This window comes from Petaurus breviceps, unplaced genomic scaffold, assembly GCF_028583685.1.
Source record: "Petaurus breviceps papuanus isolate PSGF00001 unplaced genomic scaffold, PetGlider_PUasm1.0 76, whole genome shotgun sequence".
NCBI lineage: Eukaryota > Metazoa > Chordata > Mammalia > Diprotodontia > Petauridae > Petaurus > Petaurus breviceps.
The window spans coordinates 1,257,709-1,276,869 of record NW_027186473.1 but is presented as its reverse complement, the minus strand read 5'-3'; the positions used below and the strand labels follow the sequence as shown (position 1 = coordinate 1,276,869).

Below are 19,161 nucleotides of genomic sequence, written 5' to 3'. Positions count from 1 at the left end.
TGTGAAAACTTAACAATGAAGGATGTGGAACAATTTGAAAGTAGAGAGTAGACAGAATGAAATGTAGTACAAAGAAATAAGCTTTCAGAGAGGGTAGTGCTCACTGCAGGCTGGCACGCACAGAGGTTTTACAACAGAGGCTGGAGGTTAAAAGATGAAAACAATTTGGATAAACAGAGTTGGTAAAGATATTCTAGACAGGTAGAATGGTGTCAGCAAAAAAATAAATAAACCTGAAAGGTGATAAAGTGCAAAGTTTATCAAGAAACAATGAGTGAAAAAAAAAAAAAAAGAAACAATGAGTAAATCTGCTTGGCTGCCCCAGAAAGTTCAGAAAGGTGACTTTCTGATGAAAACACTTAAGAACACAGCCAGAAATCCTTACTCTTCTTATTGCCCAAGTCACGGAAGTCATTCAGATATTTGATAATTGTGTGAACTCAAAACATCTTTCATGTATTTGGTTTGGGGTAATAGGTGTAAAGAATGACAATGGATGCTATAAAGGACCTGACATGAGGGTGGGTTGATGGAATTGGGAATGTTTTGTCTAAAGAAGACATGTTGGTTGTCTTCAAGTATTTCAAGGTCCATCTCATGTGAGAGGGATTAGACTTGTTCTGACCATCCCTAGATGACAGAACATGGAACAGAGCATAGAAGCTGCTGTTCAAAAGTGGGACTGATTGTCCCAGGATCTGTCCTCACCAGAGATCTTCAAGCAAAGGCCAGATGACTTCTTTTTCAAGCATGGCTTGGACTTGATGCCTGCTGCGGTCCCTTTCAACATTCAGATTCAGTGAAATGCCCCGCTCATATCACATCAGCAGTTTTATCTCCCTAGATGGACAATCTATTTAAGATGCATTACTCCAAGTACTGAATAATGAAGATTGAAATCACATCAACCTGATTATATGAAAGGTTATACAGGCTTGCATAGAGATCCTAGCACCAAAGATTTAGGAGCTAGAAAAATCTAGTCTCTTCCATCAAGTCAAATCCCATCATTTTATAAGTGAAGAAATGGAGGCCTAAGGATGTTAAGTGACTTGCCCAAAGTCACCCAGGGAATGATGTAACCCAGGTCATCTGACTCCACAGCCACTATTCTTTCCATTGTACAATGCTATCTCCTATACTACGGAAATTAAATATTTTAATGATTTAATTTAATAATAAACCTCCATTATTACCTTAAAAATTAATAAGAATGTTTTAATCTATTAGCTGTCGATTTCTACCTCTAAGTTTTAAAGGTATAGCTGTCAGGGGTGGCCAGGTGGCTCAGCGAGTAAGAGCACCGGCTCCAGTATCAGAATGACCTGGAGATTGAATCCCAGGCTCAGATACTCAGCACCACACCCAGAAATAACTGGCCGTGTAACCTTGAGCAAGTTACTTAACCCCGATCGCTTAAAAAATAAATAAATAAAAAATAAAAGTATAGCTGTGTCAACTGACACAGCTATAATAATGATGTAACAACAATATTTATAGTATTCATACAGCACTTTAAGATTTGCAAAATGTTTTGCAAATGTTACCTCATTTTATTTGGTAAGTAAATGAGAGCCCTATTGAAGATTATTAAATAGAGGCATACGATAGCTAATAATAATGACAGCTAATAATAGCAGCAATTTATATAGTACATTAAGATTTTGCAAAGAACTTTTACATGTATCATATTTCATTTCTTCCACACAACAACCCTAACAACAACAAGTAATAAAGTTAGTTCTAAGGAGTCATACAAAATAGAGGAAGCATCTAATTTACATTCAACTTATCCACCAAATAAGTGAATAAAGTTAGTTCTATTATTATCCCCATTTTACAAGTGAGGAAACTAAGGCAGAAAGAAATTATCAGATGGAACAGAGAAAATACTGGAATTGGGCTAAGTGTCTGGATCTACTTATTATTAGTTGTGACAATGAGCAAACGTAAGATGGGGATGATGATATCTATATCACAGGATTATTATGGGACCAAATGAAATAACATCTATGAAAGTAATTTGTGCAGCATAAAGGATTTTTTAGAAATGTAAGATGGTGTGAATACTGAATTAGAAGTCAAGAGATCTGGATCTGAGTCCCAGCTTTACTGATGTCAATTCTGTGATTCTACCAATATACCATTAAAATTTAATGCCATTAAAAAAATAAAAGTTAAGTCCCAAGTAAGTGACATCATTCTCTAAACTCAATATTTATTGCAAATAAAATAATCTTCTGAGTGTTTACTATGTACAAAGCACTGTGGAAGAATACGAGCAGAAAAATGTCTTTCCTTTCCATTTGTATCCCTAGCACTATGTGCAAACACATGCATAGCAAGGACCTAATAAATTAATTTATTCATTCAAGTAAATTCATTCATTTATTCAGCCAAGTAAATATAAGTGAGAAATGGGCATTACATAATGACAGTCAGTATATACATAATTAAAATACTTAACATTTGTATGATACTTCATTCATTCCAGACCACATTTGAAGCACTGTGTTCTGTTATGAGTGCCACAGTTTGGGATGGATTTTGATTAACTACACCACCGTCACAGGAGGTCCAGGTTGATAAGTGGGGAAAAGGGACCATACCATTCAAGGATCAGATGAATGAAGTTGGGGAGTCTCCTGGAGAAGAGGTAAATTAAAGGGCACATAAAGAGAAGTTTTCAAGTATGTGAAATCTTGCCATTTATAAAAGGGACTAGACTTACTCAGTTTGGCTCCAGGGAGGCAGAAGTTACAGAAAGGCAAAGTTCAGTCCAAAGTCAAGAAAAACGTCTTAACAAAATTAAGCTATCTAAATATGAAATGCGTTGCCTCATCCCCAGGATCTTCAATTATAGGCCTGATAGGCTTGTAAAGTGGATCTTTGTTCAAGTATATTGAATCAGACAACTTCTGAGGGCATTTCCAACTGCAAGGTTCTATAAAGCTCCTCCACAGGCCTCTGTTTTGTTTTGTTTTTTTCAGATGGAAAATAAAAGGGTTAGACTAGAATGATTCCTATGGACCTTGCCAGCTCTAACAATCTAAGAATCTACACATACAGCCCACCCAGCCACCTCCAGCCCAGAGAGTTGCTCAGGATGGGAGTTCTGAGCTTGGATGGAGCCCAGAATTCTCCCAGAAACATGTGCTTTTCATTGGGGAACAATTCAACTACTAAACCAAAGGGTAGATAAGAGATGGAGGTTTTCCCCCTTTCCCTTTTTTTACCTTGGGGTCCTTCTGTGGTCACTGCCCTTCCTCTTCCCTAAATTTTATGGATTATTTCATGGTTACTATGTTAGGAAAAATTCATATTATCAGAATTAGTGTGTTTATATAAAGAACTGTACGCAGAAATGTGTCTATTCCACAATCTCTAGTGAAAAATTACAGGGGGGGGGGGCGGCTAGGTGGCACAGTGAATAGAGCACTGGCCCTGAAGTCAGGAGAACAGGAGTTCAAATCCGGTATCAGACACTTAATACTTACTAGCTATGTGACCTTGGACAAGTCACTTAATCCCAATTGCCCTGCCCTCCCCCTTGCGAAAAAAAAAGAAAAATTACAGTTGGTGGTATTGCTAACCTAACCTCTATTTTCCCCTAGGTTCAATGTATCAATATTCATGTTTTTTACTTTTCTGCAGTTTTCTAGGAATGATACTACTGCAGAAGTTGATGATTGACAATAACTATACATATAACAACAAAATAAGACAATAAAATCTATGGAAAAGAGCAAGAAAACAGAAAATGAGGATTCTGGCTTTGAAGTTACTAGCAATGCTGTGACCTTGCAAAGTTACAGCCTCTGTGTACCTCAGCTTTCTCCTCCACAACTTGAGGATAATAACAGTTCTTCTCCCTATTCTAAGATAAAATAATATACATGAAAATACTTTGCATTCTTAGAAAGGGGTCATACAAAACAGAGGAAGCATCTAATTTACATTCAACTTATCCACCGAATAAGTGAATAAAAAGTGAAAGCAAATTCCATCCAAATAAGCTTGGTGGGTCACTTCCAGGGAAGGACAAAAATTAAATCTCATACAAAGTCAACATTGTTGGCCTTCTTATTCATCTACTCCAACCAAAGCAAAGTGGTTTGTCAACCTATTTCCAGCCTCTACAGTTTGTACAAATGGTACCATGAACAGTTGTTTTCCAACCTCACTAAGAATGAAACAATATGTGCGTGAGGAACTACTTAATCTATTACACAGAGATTTGCTGTCATTTATATATTTGGGAAGGGCTTTATAACTCAAAGACTTGAGTGAGATACTGGTACACATAATTAAGGAAAGTTATGAAGAATAGCCCCCAAGATTAAGAGGAAACTAATTCTTTGTGAAATACTAAGTGGGGTGAGTGAGGGTGGCTAAGTTTGTCCCCTCCAGTTCTCTGATGTTATTTTATATCAACTCATACACAGTGCAACCACAAGCTTGCACTAATTCTCACACTGGGAATTACTTAGAATAGGTTTGTGGTCACTGAATACAATTCAAATTTGGGATTTGGCTCCCATACACACATCTGTATCCCTGGAATCTGACAAAACATCTGGACCAGTAATTGCTGAGAGTGCTCTTGTGGTAACAATAGTTCCTGAGGCCACAAAGAATCTTGGAATCCCACAAGCAACAGGCTGCAGGTGTAAGAACATACAACCAGAATGACTGGAAGAATTTAACTTCCCCAGTATGGATTTCTGCACCACATATTGAAAAACTAGCTATTATAGTATAAACTATATATTTCTGCAGAAATGAGCTTTGGAAAGAAACTGAAAAGATTTCATTTCTACATGTAAATGAATGACTAGCATGACAGAATTAGAGCCAGCCTCTACTCCAACTCACTCCTTTTACCTATGTAGAGACTGAGGCCAGGAAAGTTAAATGATTTGCTCAAAGGTCAGTCACAATGATAAAGCCAGTATTTGAACCCATGGCCTCTGACCTAGGCTAGCTATTTAAATCAATTCAACCTGAATAAGCAGCTGCTTTATGAGAGGCTACTCAAGAATAATTCTAGCCGAATTAGTTTTACTAATTCAACATATTGTTGAAGGAAGATTAAAAGAAAATGTAAGTTTCGTTTCTTTTGTTTGCTTCTTGTGCTTGTTGGGAAAAGACAGAGTGGCACTGGAGTCTTTACTTGCTTGCCAGACAGCTGTTGTCATTTTAAGAAAAATAGGTGGCAAAGATTGCTATTTTCTTGCTTGCTTGATAATGATTCACTTTATTCTCTTGAATATATTCAAACAACCTGTCAACAGCACAGAAGGAAAAATATAAACCAGTTGCACAACACCTGAGAACCAAAAAACAGAAAAAGGAAGGAAAAACAAGTCAGAAGAGTGGACCCCTCTGCTCTGAATCTACTATTATAGGCCCAAAGAGACCTAGAATTAAGGCGGCCCCTCATTTTGGTCACACTCTGGTCCCAGCTGCTTCCTAAAATAAGCTTGGTCTGGGATCCAGGGTTGGGGGAACCACATGTGGCCCTCTAGGTCCTCAAGTGCAGCCCTTTGATTGAATCCAAACTCCACAGAACAAAACATTAAACAGAGTCAATACACAATGCCAACCAAAGTTTCTCTTTACAAAACTGGGGGAGGGGAGGGACAGGGTAGAGGAAGGAGAGAGGAGGAAACCAAACTCATCATTCCATGGAAACTGCTCTCTCCAAAATTACTAGTAATCTCATAGTTGCCAAATCCAGTGGTTTTTTCTCAGTCCTCATTTTCCTCAGTCTCTGCAGCTTTTCACAGTCACCCTATTCTCTCTCTTCTCTCCTCCTCCCTTACAGCTCCTTCTCAGTCTCCTTCATTGGATGCTCATCCACATGAAGCCCTCTGACTGTAGGTGTCCTACAGGGTTCTATCCTGGACCCTCTTTTATTCTCCCTCTAGTAGCCGACTTCTCATCTGCTCTCACGGATTGAATTACCATCTCTATGCTAAGATTCTCAAATCTACCTTTTCTGCCTCAACCTCTCCACTAAACTACAGTCTCACATCTCCAGTTTCCTTTCGGATGTCCAGTAGAAATCTTAAACTTGATAAGTCCAAAATGGAACTCATTATCTCCCCCACACACTCCCACCCCCCCCTTCCCTATTACTTTAGAGGGCAATGCCATGCTCCCAAGCCCAGACTCACAATTTTGGCATCATCTTCAACTCACAATCTCTTACCACTCCCCCTTGTATCCAATCTGTTACTAAGGTCTGCCATTTTCACCTTTTCAGTATCCCCCATATAATCCCCTTTTCTCTCCTGACACTGCCACCACTCTGGGGAAGGCCCTCACCTCTGGACTATCACAAGAGCCTGCTGGTGGGTCTTCCTGCTACAAGTGTCTCCATACCCCAATCCATCCCCCATTCAGCCACCAAAGTGATTTTCCTAAAGCACAGGCTGGATAAATTCACTTCCAACCCCCTCAATAAACTCCCCTGGTTCCCTATCACCTTCAAGACCAAATATAACATGCTTTGCTTTGCATTCATAACCCAGCCCCTCCTGTGTCTAACATGCCTTCTTAGAACTTATTCCCTACCACACCCTCTTCAGTCCAGTGAAACTGGTCTCTTTACTGTGCCTCTTGTTTTCAGAACAGTAACTGTCTCTTGCCTCTTTTTATGTCTTCAATGCTTAGCTTAGCGCTTGGAACATGGCAGGCATTTAATACGTGTTTATTGACCAAGTGACTGAGAAATAATCTTTTCAAAGCGCAACCAGAAAATAAAGAGCAAGAGTTATAAAATCTGTTCTACCTTTTGGCTTGATGATCCCACTACCATGCCCATATCCAAGGATGTTATTAAAAGGAAAGGCTTGTTTGTACAAAAATATCTATAGCTGCCTCTGTTTATAATGGGAAAAATAAATAAAACTAAAACTATTTACCTGGTGACTGGGAATAAATTGGCATTCAAAGAGCACCAAAAAATGCAGATAGATGGGAAGTAATAAAAGAAAAAAAAAAGGGAATCATAAAAAAACAAACAAACCAGTAGGGTTACATAAGAAACACAGTAACAGATCATTATAAGTAAAGAGTTGGACAACAGCAAACAGGCTATTATTGTTCTTTTCTGGAAGTTTATATCTTTTTAGAGAATGAAAATAGTTCTGGTTTTATGGTGGCTTTTAAAAGATGTTTACTATGCAGGATCAGCAATATAAGATGGACTTCATTTTAACTGAGTGTCATAAAACTGAAAGATACTAAGATTCACTTCACCTCCCACTGATATTAAAGCATACTACTTTCTTAATGTGCAGTTTCAAGGGTTATCTATGTTCCTTGAGTTCCACACCCTGAATATGATTGCCAGAAGTAAATAGCTAACATTTATAAAGCAACTAAAGGTTTGCAAAGGGTTTTGCAAATATCAACTCCTTTAATCCTCATGATCATCTTAGGAAGCTGGTACTATTATTATCTCCATTTTATAGATAAGGAAATTGAAGTCAAAAATTAAGTAAGGGACTTGCCCAGGGTCAACCCAGACATTAAGTGTCTGAGGCTGGATTTGAACTCAGTTCTTCCTGAATCCCTAATTATCTACTGCCCCATGCAGTTCCCTCTAGGAAATTGTTTTCAATTTTCTCCATAAATACAAAAGAGTAAGGGGTAAGAACTTTTGGAAATAAATAATTTCTTTAAAAGCATAAGAAAAATTGTTCAAATGAATAATCACTAAAAACTAGAAAGTTTTTAGATTTGGAAATTGTGCTTTTAAAAAATAACAATTTCCCATTAATTAATAAGATTCTAGGACCACCCACATAGAAAACATCTGAAATTGGAATTCATTAGCCCAACCTGGCATCCAAAATAAAAACTAATAATAAATGCTGATAATTCTGAGCAGCACTTTACAACGAGCTTTCCTCACAATCATTCTTCAGAGTATGTAGTGCAAGCGCTTTTATCCCCAGGTGGATGAGAAAAGCAATGAGTAGTGAAGTTACATGATCTACCGAAAGTCAAGCAAAAGTCCAAACCAGGATTCAACCCAGGTTCACTGTTCTCCTAGCAGACCCCATTGTTTCTATGAGGTGTGTTCACCTTAATGTTTCTGCAGATGAGAAAACTGAGACCTGCAAAGGTTAAGTGACTCGCCCAAGGTCACCTACCTACTATCTACAGGAGGATTTGAACTCAGGTCTTCCTGACTCCAAGTCCAGAATTTTATGCTTGCACCACCTAACTATTCTCTTTATTGTGAGCTAACTTACAATGATGTTTGCTTGAGAAACAAAACAAAAATGACAATAGTGCAATATCTGTCCTATAAATTTAGTTTATTTTGGCCAAATCAAAGTTCATTTGCATGGTACTTATCTAAACAAATGATAATAATTACAATGAAGTTGAAGTTATACATCACAAATTTCTAAAAGCATTTTCACTAAGCTGACCATAGCTTTTTTGGAAAAAATTTCAGCAGGCTTGATGGCCCATTCCTGCAATGCTTACCTTCTGGGAGGCTGAGAGCAGAGGATTGCTGAGCTGCCCTAGGGCTAAAAGTTATTCTGGCATCTGCACTAAGTAGCACTAACATGGGGAGCCCCTGGGAGTCAGGACCACCAGGCTGATAGGGGAAGGGCAAACCAGGCAAGGAGTAAGAACAGGCCCATGAGTAGCCACTGTGCTTCCTTCCAGCCTGGGCAAGACAGGGAAACTCGGGTCTCTCTCCCACTCAAAAGAAAAAAAATTTTTTTAGTAAATCAAAACCAGTGAAACCCAAAGTCCAGTTCATTTCTAGCCAAGTGGCATCTTCCCTCTCTCTTCTCCCTGACCTCAGACCTCAGCTATAAACAGAAAGTAAGGAAAAACCAAGACAATGAGAATAAAACACAGAGGAGATGAATCTTCTGACAGTTTCAAAGATAAATAATTTCACACATTATTCATTATTTTGTATTCTACACAAATCCTTTTCCTTCCTACTCCCCACTTCCCAGTGAATAATGAATTTTTATTCAGACCTATAATTTCATTGGTGTAAGCGAGCTCCCAGAGAGAAAACCCCAAACTACAAAGGCAAACAGACAATTCTTTTGTAACTTACAGTGTTAGAGAAACTGCCCAGCGGCACTGATAGGTTTATATATTATTCATTGTTTTGTATCATACTCACATCCTCTGCTACTCTCTACACCACAATTCCAGTGAATATAGGAAGGCAAACTTTATTTCCTTACTCTCAAGACAATGTTTTCAGAAACAAGTTACGTCGTTTTACTCTCTTTTCTTCTCATATAAGAATAGGGAAGAAGATTTAGATTAAATATATTTGTTACCCTTAAATCAGGCTTTTTATTCTTTGTGGGAGAAAACAACACACCCGCCATGACCCTATTCATTGAAACTGGTCAATAATTGCTCAGACTCCACGACTATATCGTGCCCATCAGAATACCCTGGCCTGTTCAACTTCTCTCCATTTCCTTCTCTCCTCACCACTTTCTTTGTTCAAATCAAATCTCCATTCTCTTTGCCCCCTTCTGACTAGTTAGTTTTTAATTACACCAGTACCTGGAAAGGCACTTCACACATTCTTCTGAAAAGGATAAATGAAAGAAATGGCAGTAGTTACAGGCCCTCCCCAAAACAAGCAAGGGCATTTCATGAAAGCCTTGGTCTTCTCGCCTTGCAGAGCTCGCAGTGAACAGACACACTGCCCTGATGGGGGACCGCCCCCCAAGAAACAAATGGGAAGCAGGGCTGTCAGCTGTCATCTTGCTCTATAATTTTAGAAATGCTAGCTACAACAAGAAAAGAAAATAAATTAGAAGAGTAAGTAAGCATTAACAAAGTTTAAATATATCTGACTAAAGATGAAATTATGGTATATTTAGAAAATTTTTAAAGTAGGACAGCAAGACTTGAAAATATGCCTATCTAAAGGGCATATACAAATAAAAGGACAGTGATTGAAGGCAGAGAAGAGAATGGGGAGTGAACTCTTTTAGTAAACTAAGGAGAGGACAAGAGAATTTGAAGAAAACTGAAAATTAGATGAGAAAGGATCAGAGATTTAGGGCTACGTGGGGCCTTAGTGGTCATTTAGTTCAACCCATCCCCACCCCCCAATTTTACAACTGAAATTAAAATGCTAAGTGGCATGCCCAGTCACACAGGCCTGGGAGGTGATGTGCACAAAATTGAGAGGAAAGGGCAAGACAAGACCATGGAACAGCTTTTGGTCAAGTTTGCCTGGAAAGCAGAATTAAGAAATGGATGTAAAGGAAAGGATTAGAAAGTCGAAGCAGGGAGATGCTTTATGCTGAGAGCTCTATATTTTATCCTACAGGCAATGCCTTCTAGGTACTCATTTTCATCATTCTGGGCCTGTACTCATGCTCAATCACTCTCCAAATCCAACTGGTTACCAAATCTTACAGCTTTTGCCTCCACAACATCCCTCTCCTATGTCCCTTTCTCTACACATACACCTTCATTTATGCCTTTATCACCTCTTGCTTAGACATTGGTCTGTTTCCCTCAAGTCTCTCCTTACTCTAAATCAAAAGTGGAGAACCTGAGGTCTCAAGGCCACATGTGGCCTTCTAGGTCCCTGGGTGCTGCCTTTTGACTGAGTCCAAATTTCCTTTTATTAAGGGGATTTGTTTTGTGAAGTTTGGTTTCAGTCAAAGGGCCATACTTGAGGACCTAGAGAGCCACATGTGGCCTTGAGGCCACAGGTTCCCCAACCCTGATCTAAACTGTCTTCCACATAGCTATCAAAGTGATTTTCCTGAAGCACAGAACTGAACATGGCATTCTACTATTCAGCAAACTCCAATGGCTTCCTATTGATTCTAGGATCAAATATTATTTCACCTTAGTTTTTTTAATTTCTAAAATTAAAATGTACATGGCTACTAGTACAGTAGTATATGTATAACTTACAAATAAGTAAACCCAAACATACACACACAATACACACACACACACACACACACACACACACACACACTTGGGGTATTACAAAATTTGAGAAAGGAATTATCCATAAAAAAAATTGTTGGGAAAAACAGTAACAAAAATTGCTTTAGATTCATACCTCACAGTGTAATTCCACTTGGATGAAAACACTGTAAAATTGGAAAATAAATTGTTTATCTAAATTGTGGAAACCTGAAAATTATTTTTCAAGCCAATGAGAGAAATTACTAGATACCAAACATTAATTTGGCTACATTAAAAAAAAAGATTTTAGTACAATAAAAGTTCATCAAAACCTATTTCCAGCTCATCTTGGCAGGAGGGTAGTGCTAGGTTCTTGAAGGCTCTATCATCAGAGGATAAATTCTAGAATTCTACTGAACTAGAAAGGTTTGGGGTACAGACTGCTGATAAAATGTTTATATGTTGTCCCAGTCAGGGAGCTGGTCTACTAGCGTTTATTAAGTGTTAACCATTAAGTGCCAGGAACTGTTCTGAGTGCTGGGAATACAAAAATAGATGTGAAACGGTGCCTGCCCTCAAGGAGCTTCCATCCTATTGGAGATATTTCATTCATATACATATATATACATATATATATATATATTTCCAAGTACATGTAGACTACATTCAAAATTAATCCAAGATTGCTTTTTGAGGACTAGAAAAGGCTTCATGAAGAAAGCAGCCCTTGAGCTTCCAGCCTTATAATGTTCAGAGAGGTTCCTCAACAAATGAGGTGTAGAATAACAAAGGTTTTCAGTCACAGTTATTCACAAATACCATCTACTAAGCTATAAAGGAGTTGAATTCTGCACACAGAGTACCAACAGAATAAAATCACAGATCTTTAAAGTACTATGGAACAAAAAAGGAATACTTATCCCCTGCTTGACCCCCAAAAGGAAAGTGAATCAAACTATCTGTAGTTAATATCTCTGTTAAAAACTTGACATCTAGAGTTCATAAGACATCTATGGTGATGATTTCTCAAATCCACTTTTCCAGACCTAAGATGTCTGCTGACTCCAGCCTCTCATCTCCAACTGTCTATTGGAGAGTTCGAACTAGAGTCTTGTATGATACTTTAAACTCTATATTGTTATCTCTTTCCCCAAACCGCCCCTGCTCCAAACTTCCTCAATTCTGTCAAAGGGCATACCCAGTCACCCAGGCTCACAACTTAAATATTACCTTCTACTCCTTATTCTCTCACTCCCTACAGCCAATCAATTGCTAAACCCTGTGGATTTCGTCTCCTTTCTCTCCTTTGACACTCCAACAACTCCCACGCAGGCCCTCATCACTTCATGTCTGGACTATTACAAGAGCCATCCTGCCTCGAGCCTGCCCCCCACTCCAGTCCATCCTCAGCGCAGCTCTCAAAATTAGCTTTCTTAAAAGCAAGTCGGACTATGCCACCTGACTACTTAATAAACTCTGCTGACTTCCTATCACCTCCAGGATCAAATATAAAATCCTCTGTTGGGTATTCAAAGCTCTTCATAACTGCCCCCACGCCCACCACCTTCCCAGTCTCCTGACACCTTACATATCCTGCCCTCCACACAATCTAGCGACAATGGCCTCCTTGTGGCTGCTTGTGAAATGAGCCATTCCATCTCCCAACTCCTGCCATTTTCACTGGCTGTCCTCCATGCCTGGAATGCTCTCTTCTTTCCTCCACCTGACTTCCTCCATATACCAGCTAAAATCGCACCTTCTACAAGAAGATTTTCCTATAGCATTTTTGTACATAATTATGAAGCTTTTTTGAGAACAAGGACTAGTGTTTTACCATTCTTTGTATCCTTGGCCCTTAGCATAATATCTGGTAGGTGCTTAATAAATACTAGAATGATTGATACAGATTTAAAAGAGTAATTATCTGTTTCAAAATGGATAAATTATCAGATAATTATTTCTTCCCTTAAGAAGCTACCAGGTCATATCCTTTGACAAACTATCCAAACTCTCTAATGATATGAAAAATGAAAATTAAAACAACCTTGAGTTGCCCTTTGTACTTTAAAAATTCTCAAAATAGTTCAATGATGTAATACAATTCAACACTGATGGAGCTGTAGGGAAACATAAAAAGCTATTACTGAGTGGGTAGTTGTAGAATGGGGCAATTTAGAAAACAAAATGACAATATATTTTTGTTGTTGCTCAGTCATGTTCAACCCTTCATGACCCCATTTGGGATTTTCTTGGTAAATATATTGCAGTGGCTTGTCGTTTCCTTCTACAGCTCATTTTACATATGAGGAAATTGAGGCAAACAGGTTTTAAGTGACTTGCCCAGGGTCACACAGTTAGTTACCTGTGTATCAGACTTCACATTTGAGCTCAGATCTCCCCAACTCCAGGCCCAGTGCTCTATCCACTGCACCCCCTAGTTGCCCAACTGACAACACATAATAAGACTTATAAATCTGACTTTGCCCAGTCATTCAGTGATCCCATTACCAAGCTTAAGGATGCTATTAAAAGGAAAGAAAAACCTACCTATATAGAATTATTCCTTGCCACTATCCCTTCTGCTCTACAACTCTAGACAGTTCAAACACCACCTCTGCATCAAGAGAAAGCTCCTAGTTCCTCCCAGCTACTAATGATTCCCTTTAAGGGCATCTTGTATCTACTTTATTTTTACAATTATTCTTTGAGCCACAAATTCTTTAAGATTAATTATTCAATTCCCAATCAATTTTGACTCCTTTAAAAGGCCTTCTGTTTAATATAATTTTTACTGTTCTATGGCCCACAAACAAAGTGTTTAACATTCATGCTTCTGCTGAATGTTTGTGGGGTGTTTGTAGGAACCAGCTCACATTGGTGAAAGCCAATTGTTCAACTGTCAAATTTTCAATGAGTTATATATACCCAGAACTCAAAAACACTACAAAATCAGGGCTTGATTTATTGTCTTGTTGACTGTCTAAAAAGTGATAGAGGAAAAAAGATTTATGAAGATTAAACTTAAGTATGTTGTGAATACATTTGGGGGGAGGGGGTAGTCAGGTTGTTAAACATTTATCAGTATATCCCTACATACACAGCTGAAATATATATGTACTATTTTCTATTCCCATGCAGTAACCTGGAGTAACCTCGTATTTACCTTTTCTGAGATTCTATTAAGATTTTTCATTTCTTTCTTGCTTATTTTTGGGTCACATTTGTCTAAGTAGGTCTGAGAGATAACCAGCTATTACCATTTGTGATTTTATTGGTGTTGGTACTCTCCCAATGTAGAGTTCAATTCCTTTGTAGCTTAGTAGATGGTCTTTGTGAATTACTGTGGCTGAAAAAACTGATCATTCTGCACCTCATCTGTTGAGAAACTTCTCTGAATATAATAAGGTTGGAGAAGAAAGGCTAGGCAAGAAAGTCTCTTGGACGCTGCAGACAAATAGCCAAGCTCAAAAACATCAGACAGAATTTAAAGGGCAAAGGCCAAAAGCCGAAGGAAGCAATCAAGAGTGGGGAATAACTATGGCAGAAAAGAGTGGGTAAGCAGAATCGAGGCAATCTTGAAGGTCCTAAGAATTACACCTTATCAGCAGAAGACATGAAAGGTAACTTCTGATCCAGAGAAAGTTTATTCTCTTCTCTGTTTTACATTCTCTTGTGCTTAGAGGTAGCCAAAGGCTCACAGGTGGCACAGAACCACAGTGCCTGGAACAGAGCTGGAGCTTAAGAAATGCCTGTTGATTTAACTTTCTTTAAAAAGCACAACAAAAGGGGCGACTAGGTGGTGCAGTGAATAGAGCACCGGCCCTGGAGTCAGGGTTCAAATCCGGCCTCAGACACTTGACACACTAGCTGTGTGACTTTGGGCAAATCACTTAACCCCAAATGCCCTTCAAAAAGCGAAAACAAAACAAAACTGAATACTCCTTTATTTATTGTTTCCTTAGAATATAAAGCATTTTGTAAACTTACATTATATAAATTAGATTACATTCAGGTTAAGATTATCTGAGGGGCGTCTAGGTGGTGTGGTGAGTAGAGCAGCAGCCCTGGAGTCAGGAGGACCTGAGTTCAAATCCAGCCTCAGACACTTAACACAAAAACTAGCTGTGTGACCTTGGGCAAGTCACTTAACCCCAATTGCCCTCCCAAAAAAAAGATTATCTGAATGCAAATCATTCTTTAGCTGGTGGGACCTTTTTAGTTATAAAATAACGCAAACAGGAAGAAATAATTGTTTCTTTTAAAATGTAATACTAAATTAGAAGTATGACAAAGACTGAGTCTAACTGTATACAAAAATGTGAAAATTCAAACTGAGACTCCAAAAAGAGGAAGAATATTGCAGTGCTCTAAGGGAAAATGAATTATTGAATTAGAAGCAATGTGGTAGTGCAGCAATCTAGCAGTGCAAAGAATCACAGGATCCAGCCTATTAAAAATGATACATATCTCATTATACTCAGCATCTCATATGAAGAAGGTATTTCCTATTACTGTAGGTTGTTAAATCTAGCCCTTATTTTTTATGCTTTCATTTGGGATTTGAAGAGCTTTTTTTCCCCTACATAAAAGGATTTTTGTGCTCTACAAAATGTAAAAAGTGACTCCGACCCATTTCTTAGGAATTCTTAGTACAATAACCTTACTCAGCTATTCTAAGGAACTTAACAGATAAAGAAGCATTAGAATTTTTTCTTTCTTTTTTTTTAAGGCTAAGTTTCCCCATCTCTCCCAGGTTGAAATTTCATTAAGTCCACAGATAATCTCACTGCTGATGGGCACAGAAGGAAACACTGACCTGCTCCATTTCTGACCTTGTAGGGTTTGTCCTTTCTGAAGGCAATCTACAGTGCTATGTCACCCCTAACCTCCCTATGCTCACCATAATGCCACTAAACTTGGAGCTGACATCAATCAGCATGGCCCAAAGAACCTCCAAAGTCCTCAGGTTAATAAATCCATCAGCTTCTGCCTTTTCACCAGTTGGGATATCAGGTACATGACTTGCTTCTTTAAGAAGGACTACATGCATCTCTGTCCCACTCAAATCCAATTCATGAATAAGTCAAGACATCACCTTCATGATGTCACTGGTCCTCTTCCAGAACAAAACCCCAACAATAAAAGAAGGAAGAAAAGGCAAAGGTCATTTTTATCTGAAAATTGATTTGGCATTAAGAGAATTGCCCAAAAGAACTTTAACAAGCAGTAATGAGTAATGAATAGTTTTCAATTCAGATAGTCATTGCATGGAAACAAATTTAACATTATTTGCCATTGTAATTGGAATGAGTTAATAGGGCAAATTTCACATTGTTTCAAATTAAGACTAAGACAATAAAAAGCTCATGTCTGTCTAGTACATTCTTTCCGTTAAAAATTCTAGTTTTCTAGTAGTTGCATTTTGAACATATGTTTCAGAGCTTAATTTGAAAATCAGTCAATATTTAGTGAATTAAACCTGCCTTTATACCTACCTTCACTGATTTTTCTCTCGCTTATGTTTTGTGTCTCCCCCATTAGAATGTAAACTCCCATAAGAAGTCAAGTCATTGAGTATATTATATATTTATTATATATACCAAGCACTGTGCTAAATGATGGGAATACAAAAAAAAGCAAAAAAATTATTTTTTTTCATTTTTCAAATGCTTTATTAACTTCTGATTTACATCATTAATTTCCACCAGATTCTGAGTTACAAATTTTCTCCCCGTTTTTCCCCTACCTACCACCCCAGAATAGCAGTCCCACAGGATATCCCCTCATCCAATCTGCTCTCTCCCATATCTTCTCCCATATCCCCTCCAACTTTCCAGTAGGACATGGCAGATTTCTAAAACAGGGGGGAAGCACTAGCATCAAGGAGAAGAGGAAAGATTCTTGTAGAAAGAGGGATTTTAGTGAGGATTTGAAGGAAGTCATGTAAGCCAAGAGACAAGGTGATGAGAGAAAGAATTCCAGGCATGGGAAACAGACTGTGACAATGTATGAAGTCAGGAGATGGAGGGTCTTGTATGAAGAGGTCAGAAGTCGAAGGAAGGAAGGAAGGAAGGAAGGAAGGAAGGAAGGAAGGAAGGAAGGAAGGAAGGAAGGAAGGAAGGAAGGAGGAGGGAAGGAAGGAAAATCTGAAGGCCTGAAAGGCAGGAGGAGGCAGGGTAAGGAATGCTTTAGAAGTCAAAGAGAGAAATGTATATGTGATCCTGGAAGTAATAACAGAGAGCCACTGCAGCTTATTGAATCCAGGGAGGTAGGGTGAAATGGTCAGAACTTGACTTTAGGAAGATCACTTTGGCAGCTGATTGAGTGACAGACTGTAATAGGAAGTGAAACTTGAAGCTATTGTAAAAGTCCAGGCATAAAGGGACAAAGACCTACACTATGATCTGGGGAGTGAAAGTGTCAAAAGAAAGAGAAGGTGATGGTTGTAAGAAATATTGCTGGGGCAGCTAGGTGGCACAGTGAATAGAGCACCAGCCCTGGAGTCAAGAGGACCTGAGTTCAAATTTGACCTTAGACACAACACAAAAACTAGCCTTGTGAAGTTGGGCAAGTCACTTAATCCCAACTGCCCTCCAAAAAAGCAAATTAAAAAATATATTTCAAAGGTGATATCGACAAGCCTTGGCAATAGACTGGATATGGTGGGGTGAGAGAGTGAGGAGTTGAGGATGCCACCTAGGCTGTAATCCTGGGTGAAAATCTTGAAAGAAACCATCTCTCCCCTACCTCCTTCAAAGAGACTGAGATCCGCCTAGAACATTGCATATAATGTCAATTATTTGTAATATGTTGATTATCTTTTGCTGTTTTTTTTTCTTTCTTTTTCCCTTAATTTTCCCCCCTCTGGTCATAAAGAATAATAAGTAGCTCACTGGAAGGAGGGAGGGGAAAAGATACATGGGCAAATGAGGTGATGTAAAAACAAAATATATTAATAAAAATTAAATTTTTGAAGGAATGCAAGCTTCTTGAGGATAGAGTCTCTCCTCTTTCTCTTTCTCTCACCTACTTTTTCTCTCTCTCCTCCAGTATTTGTAATCTCATGGCTTAGCACAGAGCCTAGGAACATGGTGAATCTTTAATAAAATAATTTTTCATTCATTCTATTCTCAAGGAACAGTGATTTCATCAGTATAACAACTTTCTCCACGGGCTCAGATAGGAATGTCAAAATGCAGATAGGTTAAATGATTTTGCCCAGAGTCACATAGCTAATGTCAGAAACGGAATTTAAACCAGTCTTGAGGATTCTATGTCTAATGATTGATCCAACATGGTAAATTTTCTGAACCAATTAATTGAATTGGAATTGGAAAATTCCTTAAGGGCAAAGCTGTCATGCCCTAAAACATTTTTTAACAATTCTCTGGGGTGTCTCAATAATTCTTCTCAGTGCCCAATATGGTCATGATAAGTACCAAAGGGAAACTCCAAAGTTATTCATTGAATGAATGACCGTCCTCTCAAGATGCAAAGCATTGAGCTCATAATGACTCAAACATTCAAGGTGAGTTTTGCCTTATTTATTTATGAGTGATGTGATGTTCATTTTCATGTTTGCAGAAACTTTTTATGAAGAACATGTCTTTTTATACTTTCCAAAAAGAAAAATCTAGACCAATACCAGTGTCATTTCCAGATTGCAAAGCAGTATTTATACCACAACCTCACCACAAGTCTAGTCAGTACTTTGTAGTTCCCTGGCCGACCCCAAAACAGCCTTTAAGGATAGCCCCAAAAAATCTAAAATAATTGAGCTTTCCCTAAAATTTATTGTTGAAAGCAAGCATACAGAGCAAAACACATAAACCCATGAACTCATGGATCAGGGTGAGCTCTTCTTGCATGAAACATTTTTATTATGAATTTTTGTTCAAATTCAGACAAACAGTGCCTGATTATTACTTAGATAGCCTAAATAAGAACCTTACTCCCATGACCACATTTCTGGCCACCCTTGGAATAAATCAGAAACATCAGGGCGAATTTCAGTGTTGAAAGAGCTCCATGGTTTCAACTGAGGCAGTAATTATCCTATCCTGAATTCCCCCATCCAGTGAAGTCCACAACTACAAAAGTTCAAATAAATGGTCATAATAGAAAAGAAAGAACTAAAGAACAGAAAATTGTTATCGTAAGCTGAGGCAACTCTGTTAGTCCTGAACTAAATGCTCTGCTGTGCAAATATAGGAA

At 38.3% G+C, this 19,161-nt stretch overlaps 1 protein-coding gene across 13 annotated transcripts in view; it reads right to left on the bottom strand.

Annotated features, from left to right (window-relative positions):
* The window catches only part of LIMCH1 (LIM and calponin homology domains 1), a 384,992-nt gene that overhangs the window by 318,549 nt on the left and 47,282 nt on the right, over nucleotides 1-19,161 (bottom strand). Inside the window, exon 1 of one of the 13 annotated variants that reach the window (XM_069105136.1) lies at nucleotides 9,571-9,692. The exons of the other annotated variants lie outside the window; for them this stretch is intronic. Within the exon in view, the coding sequence (XP_068961237.1) occupies nucleotides 9,571-9,591 (21 nt within the window). The 5' untranslated portion in view covers nucleotides 9,592-9,692. Of the gene's footprint in view, nucleotides 1-9,570; nucleotides 9,693-19,161 lie in introns of those variants that run through there. 13 annotated transcript variants of the gene reach the window in all.